This window comes from Netta rufina, assembly GCF_964035555.1.
Source record: "Netta rufina genome assembly, chromosome: 2".
NCBI classification, from domain to species: Eukaryota; Metazoa; Chordata; class Aves; order Anseriformes; family Anatidae; genus Netta; species Netta rufina.
The window spans coordinates 21,246,894-21,267,095 of NC_140124.1; the positions used below are offsets into that span (position 1 = coordinate 21,246,894).

At 36.0% G+C, this 20,202-nt stretch overlaps 2 protein-coding genes across 2 annotated transcripts in view; both read right to left on the reverse strand.

Moving 5' to 3' along the window:
- The window catches only part of LOC311206607 (macrophage mannose receptor 1-like), a gene marked incomplete at its 5' end in the record, with an annotated part of 34,318 nt that extends 20,828 nt beyond the window's left edge, over positions 1–13,490 (reverse strand). Inside the window, 11 exons of the mRNA XM_084282059.1 lie at positions 603–751; positions 1,203–1,318; positions 2,941–3,051; positions 3,417–3,574; positions 4,099–4,281; positions 5,217–5,363; positions 7,644–7,757; positions 8,561–8,725; positions 10,355–10,528; positions 11,035–11,433; positions 13,421–13,490. Coding sequence (XP_084138185.1) covers positions 603–751; positions 1,203–1,318; positions 2,941–3,051; positions 3,417–3,574; positions 4,099–4,281; positions 5,217–5,363; positions 7,644–7,757; positions 8,561–8,725; positions 10,355–10,528; positions 11,035–11,433; positions 13,421–13,490 — 1,786 coding nt within the window. The remainder of the gene's footprint in view (positions 1–602; positions 752–1,202; positions 1,319–2,940; positions 3,052–3,416; positions 3,575–4,098; positions 4,282–5,216; positions 5,364–7,643; positions 7,758–8,560; positions 8,726–10,354; positions 10,529–11,034; positions 11,434–13,420) is intronic.
- A 2,112-nt stretch (positions 13,491–15,602) lies between these two features.
- The window catches only part of LOC311207140 (macrophage mannose receptor 1-like), a gene marked incomplete at its 5' end in the record, with an annotated part of 34,995 nt that continues 30,395 nt past the window's right edge, over positions 15,603–20,202 (reverse strand). Inside the window, 3 exons of the mRNA XM_084283040.1 lie at positions 15,603–16,354; positions 16,961–16,990; positions 18,774–18,941. Of these exons, the coding sequence (XP_084139166.1) occupies positions 16,113–16,354; positions 16,961–16,990; positions 18,774–18,941 (440 nt within the window). The 3' untranslated portion in view covers positions 15,603–16,112. The remainder of the gene's footprint in view (positions 16,355–16,960; positions 16,991–18,773; positions 18,942–20,202) is intronic.

Genomic DNA, 20,202 nt, shown 5'->3' on the forward strand with positions numbered 1-20,202 from the left:
AGTTGCAGTTTCAGCAACCTTGCAGGTTGACTTCAGGGATGCTACTAAGTGCAGCGTCACAGGAAAAGGATTGGTCTTTGGAGAACAGCTACTGGCAAGACCAGACAAAGATCTCAGTCCTCAGTACCTACTCTGTCTTTGCTGCTATTGAAAAGTGAAGAGGCAGTGAGAAGGGCAAAGGTGTACACATACTTTGTGTAAGTCTCTTTTCCTTTACATTTTTCACATGGTGAAATAAAGCAATGCCTGAAGAAGGCTGTCGTGTTGACCATATGTCACCAAGGCTGGGTGCCAAGGGAAAGATTTACAGTTGGATGCTGTCATACAGGGCAGGGAACCCATCAAAACTGCAAGATTTCACGCCTTAATTTCCAAAAGCATATATATGTGACACACCCCAAACATGATATCTTGGGGTCAGAGAGGAGCAGTTGTGGACAGATCAATGAGGATGCAAAGGTACAAAGATCTGCCTAACCATTACACCATTTCCTAAATGACATTTGAAAGCTTGTAACTTCTGTGTCCTTCTTCTCCAGCACAGGACTTTAAGATCCTGCTTTTAAACACAAACTACAAAGACTGCACATAAAAAAGAGTACCAGGCATTGCTGAGTTCCAGTTTGTGTAGAAAACACCTTCACCAGTCACCCATTTGAAGATCCCTTGCTCTCCTGTGTCTGTGAGACCAATCCAGAAGTACTTCTCAGAGCTCAGACCAACAAAGCTGGTCAGGTAGGCTTGCTCATATCTGAAATGAGGTGAGAAGTTAGATGGGGATGAAACTTAGTTATCCTTTAGTTTGCTGTTTCTCAGCATCCTAAACTATACAACACTAGAATGAATGGAGTCATTCCCTTTAGGGAATGGCCCTCAAACCCCTTTAGGTTTCCTTTTTTGTGGAAATGCCTCACTTAAGTGGATACCAGAGGAACTAGCTTCAACAGTAGTCAAGGCTGTGATATACTGAAAAACTGCTCCACACAGAGAAGAAGCAACTGTGATCTTTTCTTTGAGTACTGGAAAACATGAAGGTGTAATGAACATTTGGTTAGTGAAGATGTACTGTATTTAATATTTTTCTCCAGAAAAAGGTCATTCTTTTATGGTTCCATTTTTTTTTTTTTCCTGACATTCTCAACTATTTTATAAAATGTCATAATTTTTCCACCAGAAGTACAGTGTTTAGATTCTTCTCATACCTGTCTGCTATACTTGTTAAATAACCACCACTCCTTTCACAGGTTTTCTTTGCTTCTGAAAATGTTAAAGGTGTATGTCCAACTAGATAGCAGTAAAAGCCATGCCTTTCCCAGCCCTGTCAAGAAGAGCACATGTAATACACTTGTAGATAAAGAGCATATGTTTTAGTACTTGAATTTCAATGTACAGTTTTAAATCCACACATTTTTAATATAAGCTAATGCGATAACGTATTCACTTGAAATCCAGTAGACATAATAATAAAGTTTTGTGAGCCTACAGAGAGAGATTTAATTTATATGATTCCCTCTCTTTCAACAACTAATAAATCATACATTTTAACTAAGAAAAGTCAGAGGCATGTAGAATGGGGAGTGTATTCAGATGTAGATGAATAAAACATTTCTTTGCTCAGAACCACAGAGAATGGTCTGTGTTATAGTGAGACACTGAGTCAAATGTACTTACGTTTCTAGGCTAAAAGAACTGTAACTAGGCTAATTAATTAATTTAACCCATCAGTTCACTTTAAAAGTCCAACTGAAGATATAGCATAAAAACTACCAATGATGAAAGGTCTGGAGCACCTCTCCTATGAAGACAGGCTGAGGGAGTTGTGGTTGTTCAGTCTAGAGAAGAGAAGTCTCTGGGGAAACCTTATAGGGGCCTTCCAGTACAGGAAGGGGGCCTACAGGAAAGCTTGTGAGGAAATGTTTTTCAGGGACTGTAGTGATAGGACAAGGAGTATGGTTTTAAACAAAAACAGGTGAAGTTTAGATTAGATAGAAGTAACAAATTCTTGACTATGAGGGTGGTGAGGCACTGGCATAAGTTGTTCAGAGAAGCTATATATGCCCTATCCCTGGAGGTGTTCAAGGCCAGGCTGGATGGGGCTTTGGGCAACCTGATCTGGTGGGAGCTGTCCCTGCCCATGGTAGGGGGGGTAGAACTGGGTTATCTTTAAGGTCTCTTCCAATCTAAACCATTCTGTGATTCTATATTGAGAAAGAAAATATTCAAAATTACAGCTGAATTCCAGTTTCCCCTTCTTTACCAGCTCAAGGTATACTTGCTGCGCCCAAGAAAGGTTAATGGTTAATGTATATATATATACATTATATATATACTTATATATATATAAGTATATCTGTGCTTAATATTTTGTATCTGCCTAGTTCCAGTTAGTGCAATGAGCCTCTGCTATGTTCCCTGTATAGGGCTGTGGGAAATGTTACTAATTATTGAGCACTAGTAAACAGGAAAGTAAATGGAAGAAATAAAGAGAAGAATAAAAGCAGTAGGATACAATAACTTGTTCTGAAAATAAATTCATTTATAAAAAAAAAAAAAAAAAAAAAAAAAAGATTGTTTTGATTTGACTTCATTAGCAATTAGATTTCTCATCTTACATCACGTCACTGTTCAAAAATGGTTCCCAGTTTCTACTACATCTTAGATAACCACAGATGGTTAGTAGAAGAATATAACATATGCACAAAACCACAGTAATGGCTTTAGCCTTTTTTGCAGACCATTCTGAAAATAATGCGGATGACTCATAAGAGCAATAACAAAATTAAGAATAGCTTTACTGTAAGTAAGAGAATATATTGAAAATTATCACTCTTGATTTACAAACACACCTACTAGAGGAAAAAGATAATCTCAATGTCAAGTGGACCTTGTGAAGACAATGAGTTTTTGTTAACCAGATTATTGAAGATATTTTATTGTTACCTTCAGACAGGCAGGATCAGTCTTTAGGGTCCCAGAAACTCCCTGTAGTGGCTTTCTTTTGCAGATATAACCTAAATTCCTATCGCAAGGAATGTCTGCCCAGTATCCATCCTAGGTGCAATTTAGGAAGAGGTGAAAATTAGCCGGACAGGATGTGTTTCCTTTAGAAATTTTATTGGTTATTTTTTTACAATATTTCTTCAGTGGGAAAACAAAGTTCTGTGTTCTTTGAATGAATTCCAAGTATTCGTGCTTAAATGTGAGGTTGTGTTAAATGTCATAGGCAGTCTGTTAAGGTTTGCTTGGCATATAATGTACACCCACAGTCAGATATGAGCATTTATCTAGTTATCTCTAATTTAATTTAGAACAACCATCCTTTGAGTGAATAAAGACATCATTCTCTAGTTCTGTGCACTCATACTAGAAACAAAAATGAAACAGTATAATGCTGCAGAAGGGTGGGATAATTTTACCTCTCCTGCCATAACAACACAATCTTCTTGTCCATTGATTGCATGGGTTGGTTCTCCAGGCAACCATTTGGTGTATGTTACAGGAATCCCATCACTCCACTCAAAATACATCTGCATGCTGAGGTCATTCAGGCCAATCCATAGCTCATCTGTAGCTTCTAAAAACAAAAATCCACCTGTGAGAGACACCTGTTCTGACAGAAGATGAGCTGAAATTGTCATGTTTCAATACAAATTTATTTGGATTAAATGACAGGGAATTTTAAGATCTCATTCACATTCTTCTTTCAAGAAGTTAAAAAGTGAGATACCAGAAGGAAATGAAATTCCTTAGCTTTATCAGTAAAAGCTGCTCCCTGTAGCTATAGCTACAAGGTATCTGAGGCAGAAAATCAGCCCAAACACTGTAGCCCAAATAGAGCTGTTTTTTGCTTAAAGTGATTTTATGCAGTCAAAAACAAATGAAAATCAAACTGAAAACAATGAAAAATAAAAGAGAGAGTGCTAAAGATTCCTCTCGTGTTTATGGGGATTTTTGTGATATTTTTTTCTTTTTATTTATTTTTAGCTATATATCTGTATGTTTCCCTGAAACAAATAAGAAACTTTTTTTAAATGCTGTAAAATTTACAATAATATAATTTCCCAATTGTCTTAAACACCTCCCTATATAAATACTCACTGTAACCAAGCTGAGATAGTATGAAGCCATGCTCTTCAGGATTGTGAATACTGACCAGATTGCCATTGCTCTCATTGCAGGAAGTTAAGGCTTCTTTCCATACCCTGGGCTCTCTATGAACCACATAACAATGACCTGCATAGGGCAACCATCCTTCTGGGCATTTAACTGGCAGCGCATCCCCTCAAAATAAATACATATTTCAAGTTTTTAAATGATGCAAACAATACAATGACATTTGAAATCAAATAATAAGCTAATTCAAGTGAAAACTGAGTGATTACAAATAAGCAGTACTTCTATTCATTCCTCAGATGTGTAAAACATTTTAGTCTGTTTGCTGTTGCACACTGTACTTTTACAGAAAACATGCTGTATTTTAAAAAAAAAATCATAAAATAACGGAGCCCATGGTAACTGGTCTTCACTAGTGTGAAATGTTCGCTTTTGGATGGGGAAATATTTTGAAATTGCACATTCGATGTTTTCATACAATATATCCCATCCAATTTTATTTTGCAAGTTTCATACAGGCATTATTACTGCAGCACAAGTAATTCCATGGCTTTCCCTGATAGTTGTCACTAAATTAATCACCAAAGAAGAAAAAAATAAAACAGTGCAGTGGAAAAGTGGTCTGAAGGAAGTCGATATATTTTGCCATCTTTGCAGGTCACATACAATCTCATAGAGAAAGGCTCTAGCCTGTTGGTGCCATCTCCCAGATTTCAGTGAGAATCCTAGATCTTTTTGTTAGAACATGCCTCAGGGATGGTGAAGCATACCTAACTTTATTTTCTTTCACACTAGGATGTACAGTCTTGGTACTTCTGTGATAACGCATGGGTTAGATCATTGCCTCTGGAATCATGTATACTAGCATGAATTAAAAATTGCTTATGTGGTTCCTAAGTTTCAGGAACATTTCCAATATTTAAATGTATTTGGTTTAAGAAATAAAACACTCTTTGTTCTGTTCTACTCATCAAAGCAGTAGACAAAGCAGTTTCACATCAAGTGAAAATGACCTTTCCTTTTTTTTTTTAAGTAGCTGTGGAATTTCATCTAAGTGACACAAATTTTGCTTTTATCAAAGGTTTTCTATTTGCTTGACATACCTGATGGAAGACTGAAAGGATCCAATGTGAAGTTATCCTTTTTACACATATAGCCAACTTTCTTCTCACATGGCTGGTTTTCCCATTTAGCATCTCTTCTGGGATTTAGTACTGCACAGAGTTTCTCAGGCTCAGGAGAAGGACTTCCTTCATTAAGTGAAAAACAAATTATTTTTATGTAGCACAGGTTTCATGTCAGTAGCTGAAAGAACAATTTACTTCCAGCCTTTTCATGTGTCAATTATAGACTCATGACTTCATTGCTACAGTTATTTTTCTACTGCAGATAAGGAAGTGTAATTTAAAAGTACCCATCAGAACATTTTTTTTCGATGCTTGTTGCATAATTCACATTTTCTGCCATATTTGATTGCAGAATTACAGTCTCAAAAATAAGATGGTCCTATAAGTTTTGTGAAAGTTGTCAGTTTGCACAAAAGAGAGACTAAACTTAGAGCCCACACTGATGGAAATGGTGCAGCAAGTTCTCTCCTTGTCCCATTGACCATTTAATCAGCCCATACATAGGTGTCAGCCATAGATCCATTAAAAGTCATCAAATGTATAGCTCACAACCAGCTGCAGCACACCTAATGCTCTTGCCCAGTCAGTAGATACTGGACAGAAGACCCCTTCCAGACACTGAAGGGGTACCTGATACTGCCATGGTAGTGATGCTGCACTCAAACTGTAGGAAATTAGAGCTTACGGTTTCATAACTCATGAAATACCTTGTTTTGTGTACATTTTGCACTCAGTACCCTGTTATACTAATAGAACTAATTAGTAATGAGCTTAAATCCCTAAGAGACTTTCATGGAGTCAAAGGACACAGTTTCAGCTAATATTTTGGGGCAGGAAGACAGTAAGGCAGCATCTTTTCTTAATTGATATTCAGGTAAGGAATTTTTCAGATGCAAAGAGAGAAAAATGTTCTTCAGAGTAAGAGCCATGATCTGCTAGTGATAAAAAGAAGTTTCAGAAAATGAAAATTAGAATTCTAGGTCTGTATTATAGAACAAAACCAAGTTCATTGAGTGAATATTATTAAAAAAAAAAATGAGAAAATGTAAAAAAAAAATAATAACTGATCTGTGGGATCTGTTGTCTAGCAGTTGAACAGAGAGTGATGTGAATTGATCAAAGTCCAGCAGGGTGTGATTCTTCTTTGTGGGAGCATGTTAAATGGCTTCAAGTTCCTACAACTGTGTTCAGTGGAGCACAAAAATCATAACATGGAATTCCTAAAATATAATAACAAATCAGTTGGATGAGACATGCCAAATCACAAAATGGGAAAGCAAATCTCCTTGTTTCCACATTGCCCTTGCAGGGTAGTCTTTCCTTTGTATGTTAGCTTCCAGTCCAGCATCTTTCAGCATTGTGCTGGAATGAAAAATGTCCACTCAGGCCCTTCAGAAAGGTCTTTTCTGCATGCCCCCTCAGTGAGAACTGCAGATTTGTTCCTTGCTGCAAGCAAGGTCTTCTCACATGCCCTTCTGCTGGGTGCATGTCTCTGCCCCGCCTGCATCCTGCCCTCCAGGAGGTTCTCTAGGACCACTGTGTTAGGGGAATGAGCAGTGTTCCTCTTCTCACAGAGGTTCATAGCTCAGTGAGTCTCTCCCCTCACAAAAGATACAATTTACAATAGTTATGCATTAAACTGGAAATATATAGTAGTCATCGTGTCTGGATACAGGAACTCCAGGGTGTGGGCTGCTTGACCTGAGCACCACCTTCTCCTCTTCTCTGCAAGCCTGAAGGGATTTTACTAGTGGTACAGAAGGTAGAAAACCCTCTGTCAGGCTCAGTGGCACTGGGCTTTCCCCCCATTCTTTGTGCCAGACAAAAACAGGTGGTGCAGGGGAGCCTTTGAGACATAAGGAGAGCCAAAAGATGGACTTACTCAGTAAACAAACATTCGGCATTTGCTGCACACTGCTACCATGACAACCAGCAGGAGATCTTCAAAGACAAACTGCCAGTGCTGTGAACTCCATTTACAGCCTTTCTCGAACTTTAAAGAGGAGACTAGAAAGGAAGAAAAGTGTAGGAGGCGAAGGGAAAGGCTGATGTTCAGACAGCTGAGTCCTTGCAAGCAGCAAGGTCTGATAACCCTTATGTGAGCTGGAGACATGGGTTTTAGCTCACTTGAAGGTAAGTATGGTATGCTACAACTCAGCGCTTTTCACTTTAGCTACATCTGGTAGAGCATGAGTTTATTTAACCCTTCTGTTAGAAACTCCTTTTGATACACAGTGAAAAAAAAAATCATAGTTCTCAGTTTTTTAATCTCATGTCTCATAAACCTTTCAAACTTAATTCATTGTATTCATGGGGAATACTACAGTTCTGTAGTTAATATGCATTCAACATTCAGTCAGGAATGATTCATTCAAAAAGCTGTTAACAAAATAAGATTACAACCTGTTGCCCAGTTTAAGTATCTGAAAGGAAAGCCACCGCTCCACTGCCAGCCGCTGTTGAGATTCAGACTGTTAAGCCCAATCCAGAGGGGGGATCTCTTGCTGTCAATTAGATCTAGGTAACCAAAAGAGTGGGAATTCTCATCACATTTGTTATGAAATGCTCCGCGACCTCAAGTTTCAGAGGAGAATAATAAATGTCTGTTAGTGATTTTCAAGTTCAGCACAGAATCTGTGTTTACTAGTAATAAATTCAGAGACTTTATTCCGCAGGTGAAAGGTAGAGAATGGGAAAAGACTAGTTGACATATTACTTTATCTGAATTTAATATTATTCTATGGTTGTATGTAAGCAATAAGCCCTAAAAAAGGGCTTACTGAATTGCAACTGTTAACATTTACAAGTTTAGTAAAGTTTGGTGAAATTAATTCAGGGTCTTCATTCTACAGAGTTCATGCATAAAGCCACAAAGTCTTTATGCAGATTTTCACTGGTGTTTTGTACAAAATTTTTATGTGATTTTAAAAAATCTGTTTTATTAGGTCTACAAAAAGAATACTGATTTCTTAGTACAAAAGTCATATATTGACTATCTACTATAATGATTTTGTTATAAGGTTCTTTTCTTGGACTGGTATGTTCATATGTTCTGAATTTGATCCAAATCTTGCTTAATTAACTGGAAAATTTTAAATTATTTGCAAAGAATAATAATAATAAAACTAATCTTAAATGACAATTCCACAGCTTTTATAAGTTCCACTTCTTAAAAGTGTAATTTACAGTAATGTCAATACTTTCCTAGCAGCGGAAATGCTAATAATAATTTAATTATTCATTGTGATGTGATTAAAGCACCAAAAGATTTTTAATCAGACAAAAACTCCTTGACACTCTTTTATTGCTTGTTTGCTCACCTCTTAGATACATTTGCTCATGTATCTCTGTGACACTTAGCAGCTCTGCATTCTGTTGTTGGCAGCTCTTCCTTGCTTGGTGCCATGTGAGAGCTGACTGGAAGTTTATCTGGTAGTAGGTTCCTGTCAAAGGATCTACACTCCAAAATTTGTCATTGTCACTGCCTGTGTGAGAGAAAAAATATTTAATAGTGTAGTTTGTTAGAAATATAAAAAATGTTATGAGAAAATTTAACTACAAATTTACTCGTGAAATTAGATCATTCTAAACAAACCTAAACCCCTAAAACCCATACTTTTCAGGTAGTGTGCTCTTTATTAAGTAAAAGAGGGTTTGCTATTGACATTAACAGAGATGATCTTTCATCCTTCATTTACAAATTTTCTGCCAAATCTGATACTCTTCAGGTTAAAAAAAAATAAATAAATCAGTAAAGCAAAACTGCACCTTAGCCATTATCTACTCTGAAAATCTTTTCAGATTTTCAGAAGCTCATAAGCTATATCTGAATTAATTCTTCTCTGAAATACAGCTGAAATGCAAAGATTTTCAATGATGGAAACTTTACTCTTTAAGTTATGTCATCTTTTTTTTATTATTTTTTTTTTTGTACATCCTATTTCTACTCTTTGTGGGTCACTAGAACTTAGAAATTGTCTTCTGGGAGCTTTTTCTTAGCAAAACTGATCTCTGGGTATTTGCTAATACACTGTGATTACAACTTCCCTTAGATTTTTCTTTTGTTAAGGAAAATAATTTGGATTTCTTGAACCATTCCTCAGAGAAAAACAAAAACAAAAAACAAACAAACAAACAAACAAACAAACAAAACACTTCCCTATTTTTCTATTGTGTTTCTTTCTTGCTAATCCATTTCAATATTTAATATTCATTTTGAATTGTAGACCCAGGTATTGATGACAATGTCCAAGAATTATATAATGCCAAATACTTCTTGTTTCCCAGTTTGTACAGGGAGGGTGTTTTGCCTCTTTTAAGCTATTGTGTGTAATATTGCACCAGGTAGTCATCTTCAGTAATGTCAGTGAAAAAGATGGTGGTGGTTGTTGGCTGATTATGAGCTGAACCTTGTTTCTCCTATCTATCAAAATGACAAATTTGATTGAAAAATGAGTCTGTGGTATAACACTGAAATATTAGGCAGTATTTTCATTATTTTCAGTAACACTATATTTTGCTGTCCTTCAAAGTCTGTTCTCAGATGCACATACATTTATCTGTTGGCTTTCAGTGTAGCATGAAGCAAAGCAAGGGAGAAGCCATCACGTGGGAAACTTTACAGGCGAAAGGCTGATGATGCAGCTCTTCCAGTAAGACCTGTGAACCAATCTTATTCCTTTTTGTTTTCAGAAAACAAACTACCTTCCCATGGACTGTAGACCAATATTGTCGCGCAGAATAGAGATTTGCATGGATGGAGACAGTTGTACTACCGTTACCACAAATAGCAATGAGGTATGGAAAATTATAGACTGTGAGTAGCATCTCTTTTTTGAGATTTGGCTAAATGTGGTCATATTTAAAACATATTGGTATTTTCTCAGGTATTAACTACTGATGGACATACCCAGACAACTTCAGTTTGACTGTAGACTCACAGGAGATGTGTTTTGTTTCTTCTGTAAGGAAGGTTATGTCATGGCAACACATCTTTTAGTAAAATAAAGCCACCACAAGAATTTTCCTTTCCATGTTTGTAACAGCATTTCAGTATTGATGTATTTACCTAACAATGCTGTGTGATAACACCTATTTCAGCATTTGAGACTTACTGACTGTTGGACAGAATCCGTACAAGTGATCCACTTCGAAGTCAGGTGTTGTTGCACACCAGAGCAAGCCGTCTGACCGGCCAGCAGCCGTGCACCCAGTGTACCATTTACCATGGAGCTTGAAAGGGAAGGCACATGGAGCTCCATTGGCATTTCCTAGCAGTGTAAACAGATCTGAGGGGACAAAAGAGAAATGATAATATACGTATAGGAATCTCTATTTTCTGAAAATATCTTGTGTAACAGAATGGTAGCATGTACAGAATTATTTCCTTATGTTTACTGTTGGTAAAAACCTTAAGGATTTTTGTCTTTCATCCAAGAATGATAATACAATTTCACTAGTACTAGTAAATTGCTTTAGTTTATTTAATTAAGCTTGTTTAATTAAATAAAGTGCTTAGAATAAAGCTAATCACTAAAATAACTTAGATCCACCTTTGCATTTAAAGTAAAGAAATAGAAGAAAAAAATGACTTTTTTTTTTTTTTTTTTCACTCTGTAGCCAAGCACCTCTGCATCTCTGGATGGAGGAATGGCAGCCTGAGTGTGTGAACTGATCATCCAACATTGCTTCAGGGGGAACAGCTGCTAAGACTAAGGGGAGCAGAAATAAAAGAAGTCTGTGATGGCAAACAAGTGAGTACATGACACTGTCAGGATTAATCTTCAAACATTACCTTCATGGCCTTGAGAACACAAGTCATCCCTGGTTCCATGGATCTTCCATTTATTTGTTGTACCTGACACCTTGTTCAGTACAATATTGTCTTTTCTCCTTTTGCCAGCACTGAGAAACAAATTTTCCCCTTGGATTGCCAAGCTTGCATTTCTGCACTCCCATTTTTGGAATTCACTTTTCTTGTTGCAGGGATACAAAGAAATTTTAGCCTGGTCTTGCTTGTAAGGCACTCCCAGACATTGTGCAAATGCCATGCTCATCACCTGCTGGTCAGACACCCATCTGTATTTTTGTAATTCGCTATTTTTGTTGCAAGCAGCTGTTGTGACTTCATGAGATCTCTGAGCAGTTAAGCATTGTTTGCTATCCTCATTGTATATTAAAAATATTTTATCATCTGTAAAAAAAATAATCAGAATTAATGTATTTATGGTGAACATATTATGAGGGACCTTGTAAGGAGAGAGATGTATTTTGTTGACAATTCTATGCTAATCTCCTGACTCATGTCAGAAGACAAAATTTGAGTCACTTTTGTCACATCAGACAGCATTTTCAAGCCTTTTCTTTCTTTCTGGTAAGGAAAAATAAATGCATCTCATATAAATATAGTGCAGAGCAATAACAATACATAAATTATATTATGACGTAGCTTCAAAAATATCATCAGTACAATGGAATTTTCATGAGTATACTGGATTTTATTTTTCCACATCCATGATGAAATATACATTTCTTTCAAGATTTCTAAAAGAGGCCTCACTGAATATTCAGAGGTCTGCCATCACTTCCTGCACATACATTTCCACCAGACTATATTTGTGGTTAATAAAGCTAATAAGTTAAGTTTATTTGACCTTTGCCTTCTGTAATTGACATGTTCTGTTTTGTTTGTTTGTTTGTTTTTCACATGACCTTTGTTTATTTGATTTTTTTTTGTTTGTTTGGGGTTTGTTTGTTTTTTAAGGATGAAAAATGATGACTTATTACCTTGCCCTCTTCTAGTATCCTCTTAGTAATTCATTTATCATCAGAAATCAATACAAATAAACACAACCAAATCACTCAGAAATTGTTACAAGAACCAATACTGGGCAGTATATAGAGATACCAGGCATGTGTCTGTACATTCCTGTAACATCTTTCTATTTGCCCAAGAGTAACAGCACAACAGAATATGCAATACCCTTCCAAACATTAAAGTAAATTCCTAAGCTAGGGACAGGATGTTAGGGGCACTGTCAGTGTCGAACTTTGAGCAGAATAGAAAGTGCTGGAGAAATTTTGATTAATGTATTTATGACAATTCTTGTTATATCTGTGTTTAATATTCTCTCTCCACAGAAGGTCCAGTGTATTTTTAACAACTTTGTAATTTATGAAAGTTTCACTTCTTCAAATCTGGATTCAGAATTACAACACAGTTTCTTCTTTCCTTTAGTTTAGTTTTAGTTTTTTATAGTTATAAGTTTAGATTTTATAAGTTTTAACTTATATTAAATCTTTTAATTATTACAGCTTACTACTTAAGTGCAAAGTGTAATATACAAAATTTCAGCCATTGCCCTCATAATTGAATCATATTGGGTCTAATAATAGGAATTCTCACTAATAATTGTGATGCTTGTGGTTGGGCCATCACATGGGGTTGGCCCATGTGATCTGGCAGAGTGCAGGGTAGGCACCCTTTTTTCACTGGCTGGTGCTGGCACAGCTCACATGACACAGTATCTGCTTTCAGAAGCTGTAATTCATATCCTGATCCTCCACAAATTTAATGAATTGAAGGATGGATAGGGAAAATATCCTTGAACCTTATCACTATTTTAATGTCAAAAGGGAAAGCCAGCTGAAGTCTGTTCACAGTCAGCTACAGAGCATTCACTGCATCTCTTTGCCTTACAGTAAAGGTTGCAGTGGTTATTCCTGGGCCATTCTTGACTCTGACCTTTACAATATTTTTTCAGTTGCCCCAATATTACAGCACAGACTCCATTGCTTCTAACACATTGTCATCCTAAGGACAGGATATACACATAAAGCACTCTTTCATTCTTTACACTTTCTTATTTTTCACAACTCTTTCCATTTACTTCACATAATAGACATAACCAGTAATTAAGATGCATCCAAAAGAAATCATTAGCTGAATGCATGACTGTCTTGACTTCTGACTCTTAGCTTTGTCTTATCCAGACTTTTCCTTTCTCTTTAAAAGTGAACTAATATCTCTATCTGTATTGATCGTAACTCCAGTTAGGATGAATACGAAATAAAGGATAATCAAGCTGCATGAAAATCTTAAAGAGCTTAAGAAATGAGCAAGAGAACAAAAGCTTCCACTTTCACATGTATTTTTGCAGAGGATAAAGAATGAAACTCACCGAGTGTCTGAAAAGCAATATGAACGAAAGAGAGGAAAACTAAGACTGTAGAAAAAGTCAAGGGTTTCATTCCTTTCTTCTTATTCACAAAAAGATGAACAGAAATTCATTGTTGAAGTAATGATCCAAAAAGAGTTGTTGGTGCTGGGTCCTTCTAAAACACTTCCTTGGAGAGTTTTAATTGAAAGAGAAAACTCTGGGCTGTAAATAAGGAAATATCCTGTCACGTGTGGTATTTTGAATTCTACAAACGATTACAAAATTTAAACTTTGCATCTGAAAATTGTTTCCTTCCATTCAGATGCAAGTGACTAAGTTTGAACAGTTTGACATAGTTCTGCTATTTTTTATTGTTATTGTTGTTGTTGTTATTATTATTTAATTATTGATTTTTCTTCTCTGGGGTATTTACTTTAAATCTCATGCCTGTGAAACTGAAAGAAAAAAAAAAAGTTCTTGACCAGATATACAGATATATGCAGGTATATATAGCAGGTCACTGCAATAAAGGATGTATTTAATTTGGCTTGCCAAGCAGTGTTAACTATCACAGTGTGAAAAGTTAACTGGAACAAGATGATTTAATTTTGGTTGGAAAGTTGACAAAGAGAATACTATGTACATACATTCATTTTGTCTTCTTCAGGTTATCAATGGGTGACACTATTGTGTCATAATTTCATGTGAATTTGACTCAGGCGAACCAATGCAAATTAGACAAATCTGTACAAATCTTTCTGTTAATTGATGATTTTGACAACAAAACAGATTGAAAACTACCTTTCAGAATTACTTAATACATAAAATATGAATGAATTTTAACGCTTAAAATTCATTCTTTGCACCATGTGTGAGACAAGCAAAAAGAAATATTCTCAAAAAAAACAACAACAAAAAAAAAAAAAAAAAAAAAAAGCTGTAGCCCTTTCTTAAGCAGAAATCAATTCTAGCTATGTGGCAAAAAAAATATACATTATTTGTTTTGAAGGAAAAAGATATTCAGCAAAAATTACCTTCAGAATTTTGTCTCAGTTTTCATAACTTTATTATGAAAACAAATCCCCTAGTATATTCTGCAAGAATGATGCATCACTTTATGTAAGACTTGATGAAATCCATTTACAGAATATAGGGTCTTGCAGAACTGTGTTAACGATATCAGCTATCAAAATATCAAAATTATAAATCATGTTATTAGTTGTTATATTTATGGTTTTGTTTTTCTGTTTACTCTTCATTTGCCTTGGCTTTATCACTAGCCACCAAAGAGTGCTGGATTCAGTTCAATGTCAGTATTTACAAAAACATAAACATTGGTACGTTTTCTAACTTACATGAAGGAAAATAAAAAATTGTAAGATCAAGAGGACCGACAGTAAAAATAGTTTGAGCACAGAATGCCCTTCATTTCCTGTCCTCTGAAATATTTTCTTCTTGACTTCAATATCCATCAACCACCAATCCAACATCATATGAATCTCTCCTTCCCAACAACCTCACCTGTACAGTTTCTATGCACTTTTTAAGGGTCTGTTTTTACCAGAGGACCTCCTTAAGGTCTTTCTTTCTTTTTTTTTTTTCCTTTTTCTTTTTTTTTTCTTTTTTTTCTTTTTTTTTCTTTTTCCCAGTCTTGTGTAGACAACATAGAATAAACAAACAGCACAGTACACATGATACGCTATCAAGATGCTGTTCTTTGCCCCACTGCCTTACTGGCCCGAACCATCTGAGGTTAAGCATGAATACAATGTCCTATCATGAGTTGAATTGTCAGAGAGTTGGAGGTTAAGAGAAGGCAAAGAAAAATGAGGTGTCAAGTGAAATAAAACAGGAAAGGATTCTTCCAGCTTTATTTGGCATTCACATTATTTTATAGTTTATTTACATTTATTTTTATTCATATGCCTTGTTCATGTTTCTGTGTTTCCTTATAATCTTATAATGTACATGACTCATTTGGTCACCAATCCATATAACACAGTTGAGCATTAGCATGCTAATTCAACAGCACTGAAGTATTATTATGTAAGATATAGATCCTTTATTGATATAATGTAATATTTAATTGATGCAAAATATCCATTGTCAAAGAATATCACTAATCTAAATTGAAGCTCTGAAACTCCATGAATGAAGGACAAATATTTCACTTATAGCTACAATATTATGACAAGAAAGGCAATATGGCAAGTTACAATATTATGGCAATTTTATTTGTTTAGTGTGTAATAAAGGTGTGATAATGGAGGAAAGCAATTCATGTAAATCTCTGGTTATTCCAAACACCATTTCATTTGAGTATCAGTATGCACTCTCAAAAGGCAGGCTTTGGGGCTGAGTGGTGTCGAACGCTCAATGTGTATCTGTACTTTGTTCTGTGTGTGATGGTGCCACAGATCTCTAAAAAAAACCAAACACTAGGTTATTGATCCATATCTTTTAACTCCAGATACACACTGGATCTTCTATTTGTCATGCTTGTTTAATTAGTGATTTTACACAGTACTCTGAGTCTTAGTCCTGAGAGAATATCTTGAAAAGCATAGAGCAATAGTCCTTAATCCATACAAAAGGAATAATTGCTACTTTAGTTCATAATGTAAGCTGGTGTATGTAACATTTACTATGACTTCTTTTGTTCTGGCTAAATCATTTTTTAAGCTCGACTTTACAGTTTAGCTATGTAATCACATTAGATGATGCTGTGTTCATCTTTTTCTCTGTTGCTGGCAGGATCATTATCATTGTCTCCTCCAGGTAGGTTACTGCTGTGCTCTAGCAGTGTGCTATATTGCCTCACTGCTCGTTGAGTCTCACTTTGGTTTTTGATCTTGAATAAGAAATAAGCCATGAAACCCATCGCTACTAAAATGATGACGACCAGAGTAAGTATCCAAACAGTGCTCTGACCATGTTCTTTGTCTTTTTTGGCATCTGTAAATAAATACAAAGTTATTAGAAGCGTGCCTATTAGAGCCAAAAATATGTAGACTACTGGACTAATTTTCCCCTTAGTTACTGTGGTGTTAATCAGGAACCCATGTTTATGAAGGAAGTGGAATATAACTTCCAACATGGCCTTCTTCAACTGCTCTCTTGAGGCAAGTATAGGAAGTTGACAAAGAAGCTGTGGTTGTTAAGGTGTAAATACGCTCACATGCTTTTTTAGGATGAGAGCTGTATTAAAAATCTATCGCGGTGTCTGTGTGTCAGCCCCCTCACAGACATTAGAGCATATGAAGGAGCAAAGAGAGGGTGATCAGTTTACTGAAGCATTTAGTTTTCTTGGGATGCTGTGTGTGTCTTCTAGGTACTGCTAAATCATTATGGCAATTAATTCAATGGCAACTAAGTAAACTAAAAACATATAAATAAATATATAAACCAAATATATATATATTTCATAAATTTTATATTTCATGAAATCATAATCATATGAAATTACAAAAATCATAATTTCATAAATTCAATACATTAAAAAATACAAGTGTTTGTTTACATGTCACTTTGAAGTTATTGGGAAGGAAAAATAAAGCCTACCTTTCATATTTGCAGTTACTTTAAGAATAGCTGTCAAAGAGAAAGACAGATGTTTCGTCAAAATTGCATTCCCATCCTGACAGACCATTTTCAGCTAAAGATCTGGTAACCTACACACCAAGGTTACTTTAACGCATCTTCTAGAAACACATTTGTTAAATTAATAATGAAAATGTGTGATTGATTTCAACCTGATATTCAACGTATGAAACTACAATGTTTTGCATTTCAAAGCCTCCTTTTTGACTCTTTATTAGTAACCAAATAATCTCCAAGCACAGATAGCTCCTGACTGCATCAGGCTGGCTTTCCCTTCCCCTCTGGCTGATAAATCTTGTCATTGTTGGGTCTGCACATCAGCAGATGGGAACAACTTGATCAAATGCTAAGGCTATAGGACAATTTTCCTGTACAGTACACGGTTCCTTTGAGACCCAGCAGATTTTTAATTCACTGTAATCCATTCGCATCTGTAATAACATTTATCAACTCAAGCTTTCTTATGAAGTTTTTCCCAGCTGTGCAAAGAGGGCGCTGTCTGCAAGATATTTCTCTGCACACTGGACAGTGCAAGCTGGGTGCAAGCCGGCCTATGGCCTGAGCATTTCAGTGCAGCAAGCAAAAGGAGCTGTGCAGCCACAGCAGAAGCACAGCACGACATTAAGCTCTGGCCTGTTCATGGGCAAGGATGAAATACAACTGTTAAATTGTCCCTTGGGAGGATGCAGGGCTCGCTGTGTTGTTAAGGGTACTTATTCAGAAAGAATGTTCTGCTGGAGAGCCTGGTGTCAAGGGAATATTAAGGGAATATTATCAGCACTTTGGCACGGCACTTAAGGACCACTCCTAATCAAACCCTCAAAACAAATTATGTGTAGATCCTGAGTTTGTGCTTTCTGATATAACTGGTAACAAGGCATTATCTTCCTCTAATGTCTTTTTCTCTACCTACACAAAGAAAACTAGAAGTTGCCCTAAAAGAGGAATTTTCCATTTCAGAAAATGCTGTGCCACTACCAAAGCATGTACAGCTGTTTGCCACACCAGCTGCAGCTTTGCTCTGCTAGGAGAAAGGACAGAACCTCAGAAATGTGCTGAAGCTTGGGGGTTGCGAAATAGGGCAGGAAATTGTACTTTAAATAAATAAATAAATAAATCTTTTTCAAAATTAACAGTTGAACTCAAAAATACCACATGGCTGCTTGGCTCACTATATTCTGATATTTCTACTTCCTGACCAAAGCAGATGGTCCTCAGTTACACAGAAACACAACATTAAAAAAATAAATGCTAACCAAAACACTTCAACTATTTTCAAAGGTCACTATACGTGCTCTGGATTCTGCTTCCGTTCTGTTATTATTTAAATGAAATTGTTTCATCCATCTCTTGCTGGAACAGCATGTAACAGTGCAGCAAGAGGAAGAAAAGCAAATAATTGATGCAACTCTTGTTCCATAGAACAGGAATTAATGTTACCAGGAAAATGCGTGTGCATGTTGGAAGGGAGAAAAACCACAGAGGAGCTTAAACATTTTCCGGAAAACATTGATAATCTTTGGTTACTAATTGAATATTCATTACAGAATGTGAGAAAATCTGAAGTTATAAAGTAATAAAACATGAACAGTACATACAGCTCTATGTATTTGTAATATTTTTGGATGAATGTTGAAACAAGTGATAGGATAAGTCTGTAAATAGAGCATTTTATTTGACATAAATTGTGGGTCTTTTGTAGTAAAGATATTATATTATTACTACTGAAATAAAGCCATAACCATCAAAAGCAATTATTAAACAAGTCACTTACTCTTTGGTTTCTTACAAATAAACCCTTTTTCAGAAGAGCAAGGAATGGCACTCCAGTACCCGGAGGAGGCAGACAGTTGCACGCAGTAATCAAGCTGTTCCATTGAGGGCCCTTCTTCACCCCAGTTGACAAAGTCAAAGGCACTGTTGTCTTGCCAAAGCAGCGGCCCTGGTGGTGCAAATGTTAGTAGCAATACTAATAGTTTCACATCAAAGATCTTCACTAGTGTTATTTTTCCTCTTCAAAAATCCCCTCTGTTGTGATTTTCTAATGCATTTTATTTCTCTCAATTCTCATCTTAAAAAAAATATAATTGCATTTCAGCTTTATGATTTATGGATTTGCTAATCATAACACTTAATTTACATATCTCCGTGTTTTCTTGTCTAGTGGACTATACTTTCAAACAGAACTAGAGTTCTATAGTTCTATAGTTCTCTAGAGTTCTAGCGTTCTAGAGTTCTACTTTTCAAAGTAGAATTAGACTTTTTCTTTTTTTTGACCTTCTAAATTCTTTTTTCAGCAGCACTTGCTGAAAATTAAGGAACTTTTATTGCAAAGCTTGAAATACACTTGTTTAAAATTAAAACATTTATGTTTAGCATAAGCTCTAAAATAAAAATATTGAATTATCAATGAGTTAAACAGAATCATAAAAAAAAATCCTTTCTGAATCATTGTGGGCTGAAACTAATGTTGTGTTTTTGTTTTTGTTTTTGTTTTTGTTTTTTTTTGTTTGTTTGTTTTTGTTTTTTTTTGTTTTTTTTTTTTTTTTGTTGTTGTTGTTGGGTTTTTTGTTTGTTTGTTTGTTTGTTTTTTGCAGTTACATGTTTTTTACTGGATGATTTCTCTGGTAGCCAGTAGCCTAATTTTCTCCATTCAGAGAAGTGTGATGGAGCTCCAACAGACACCCACCAATGGGTACTGCCTGGCCAGGAGAAGGTGGGGCCTGCTGAGATGCATTCCCAACTGGAGCACAAAGCAAACAGGGAGGGCATTGCCTTCTCACCGACCAGGAGTGGGAGACCCATCGCCAGGATAAAGATAGAGGGAATGATCAATGGTATGCGTCAGGGATAGGTATCTTCCGTGAAGTCTTGGTTACATGGCAGCCAATTAGCAGCTGTGCAAAATTGTCACAGATTACAGCACTTCCCAATCAGTGGAATTTAGGAATGAGGCCCAATCATTGTCTCAATTACACATTGCATCCTACATTCCCATAGAATAGTGTCTTTTGTGCTTTGCCTCTTGAGGCAAAACATTCCCAACACCTTTGCTACTAAACCAGATATACAATAAAAATATTGGAATGGAGGCAGTGCCCATGCTGGCAAGAAGGCGCATCCCCTCTGGTGGATCCAGAGAATAGCCAAGATCCATAACTGAAGCCAAGCTGACTTCTTTTCTACAGCCTTTCACACCTATT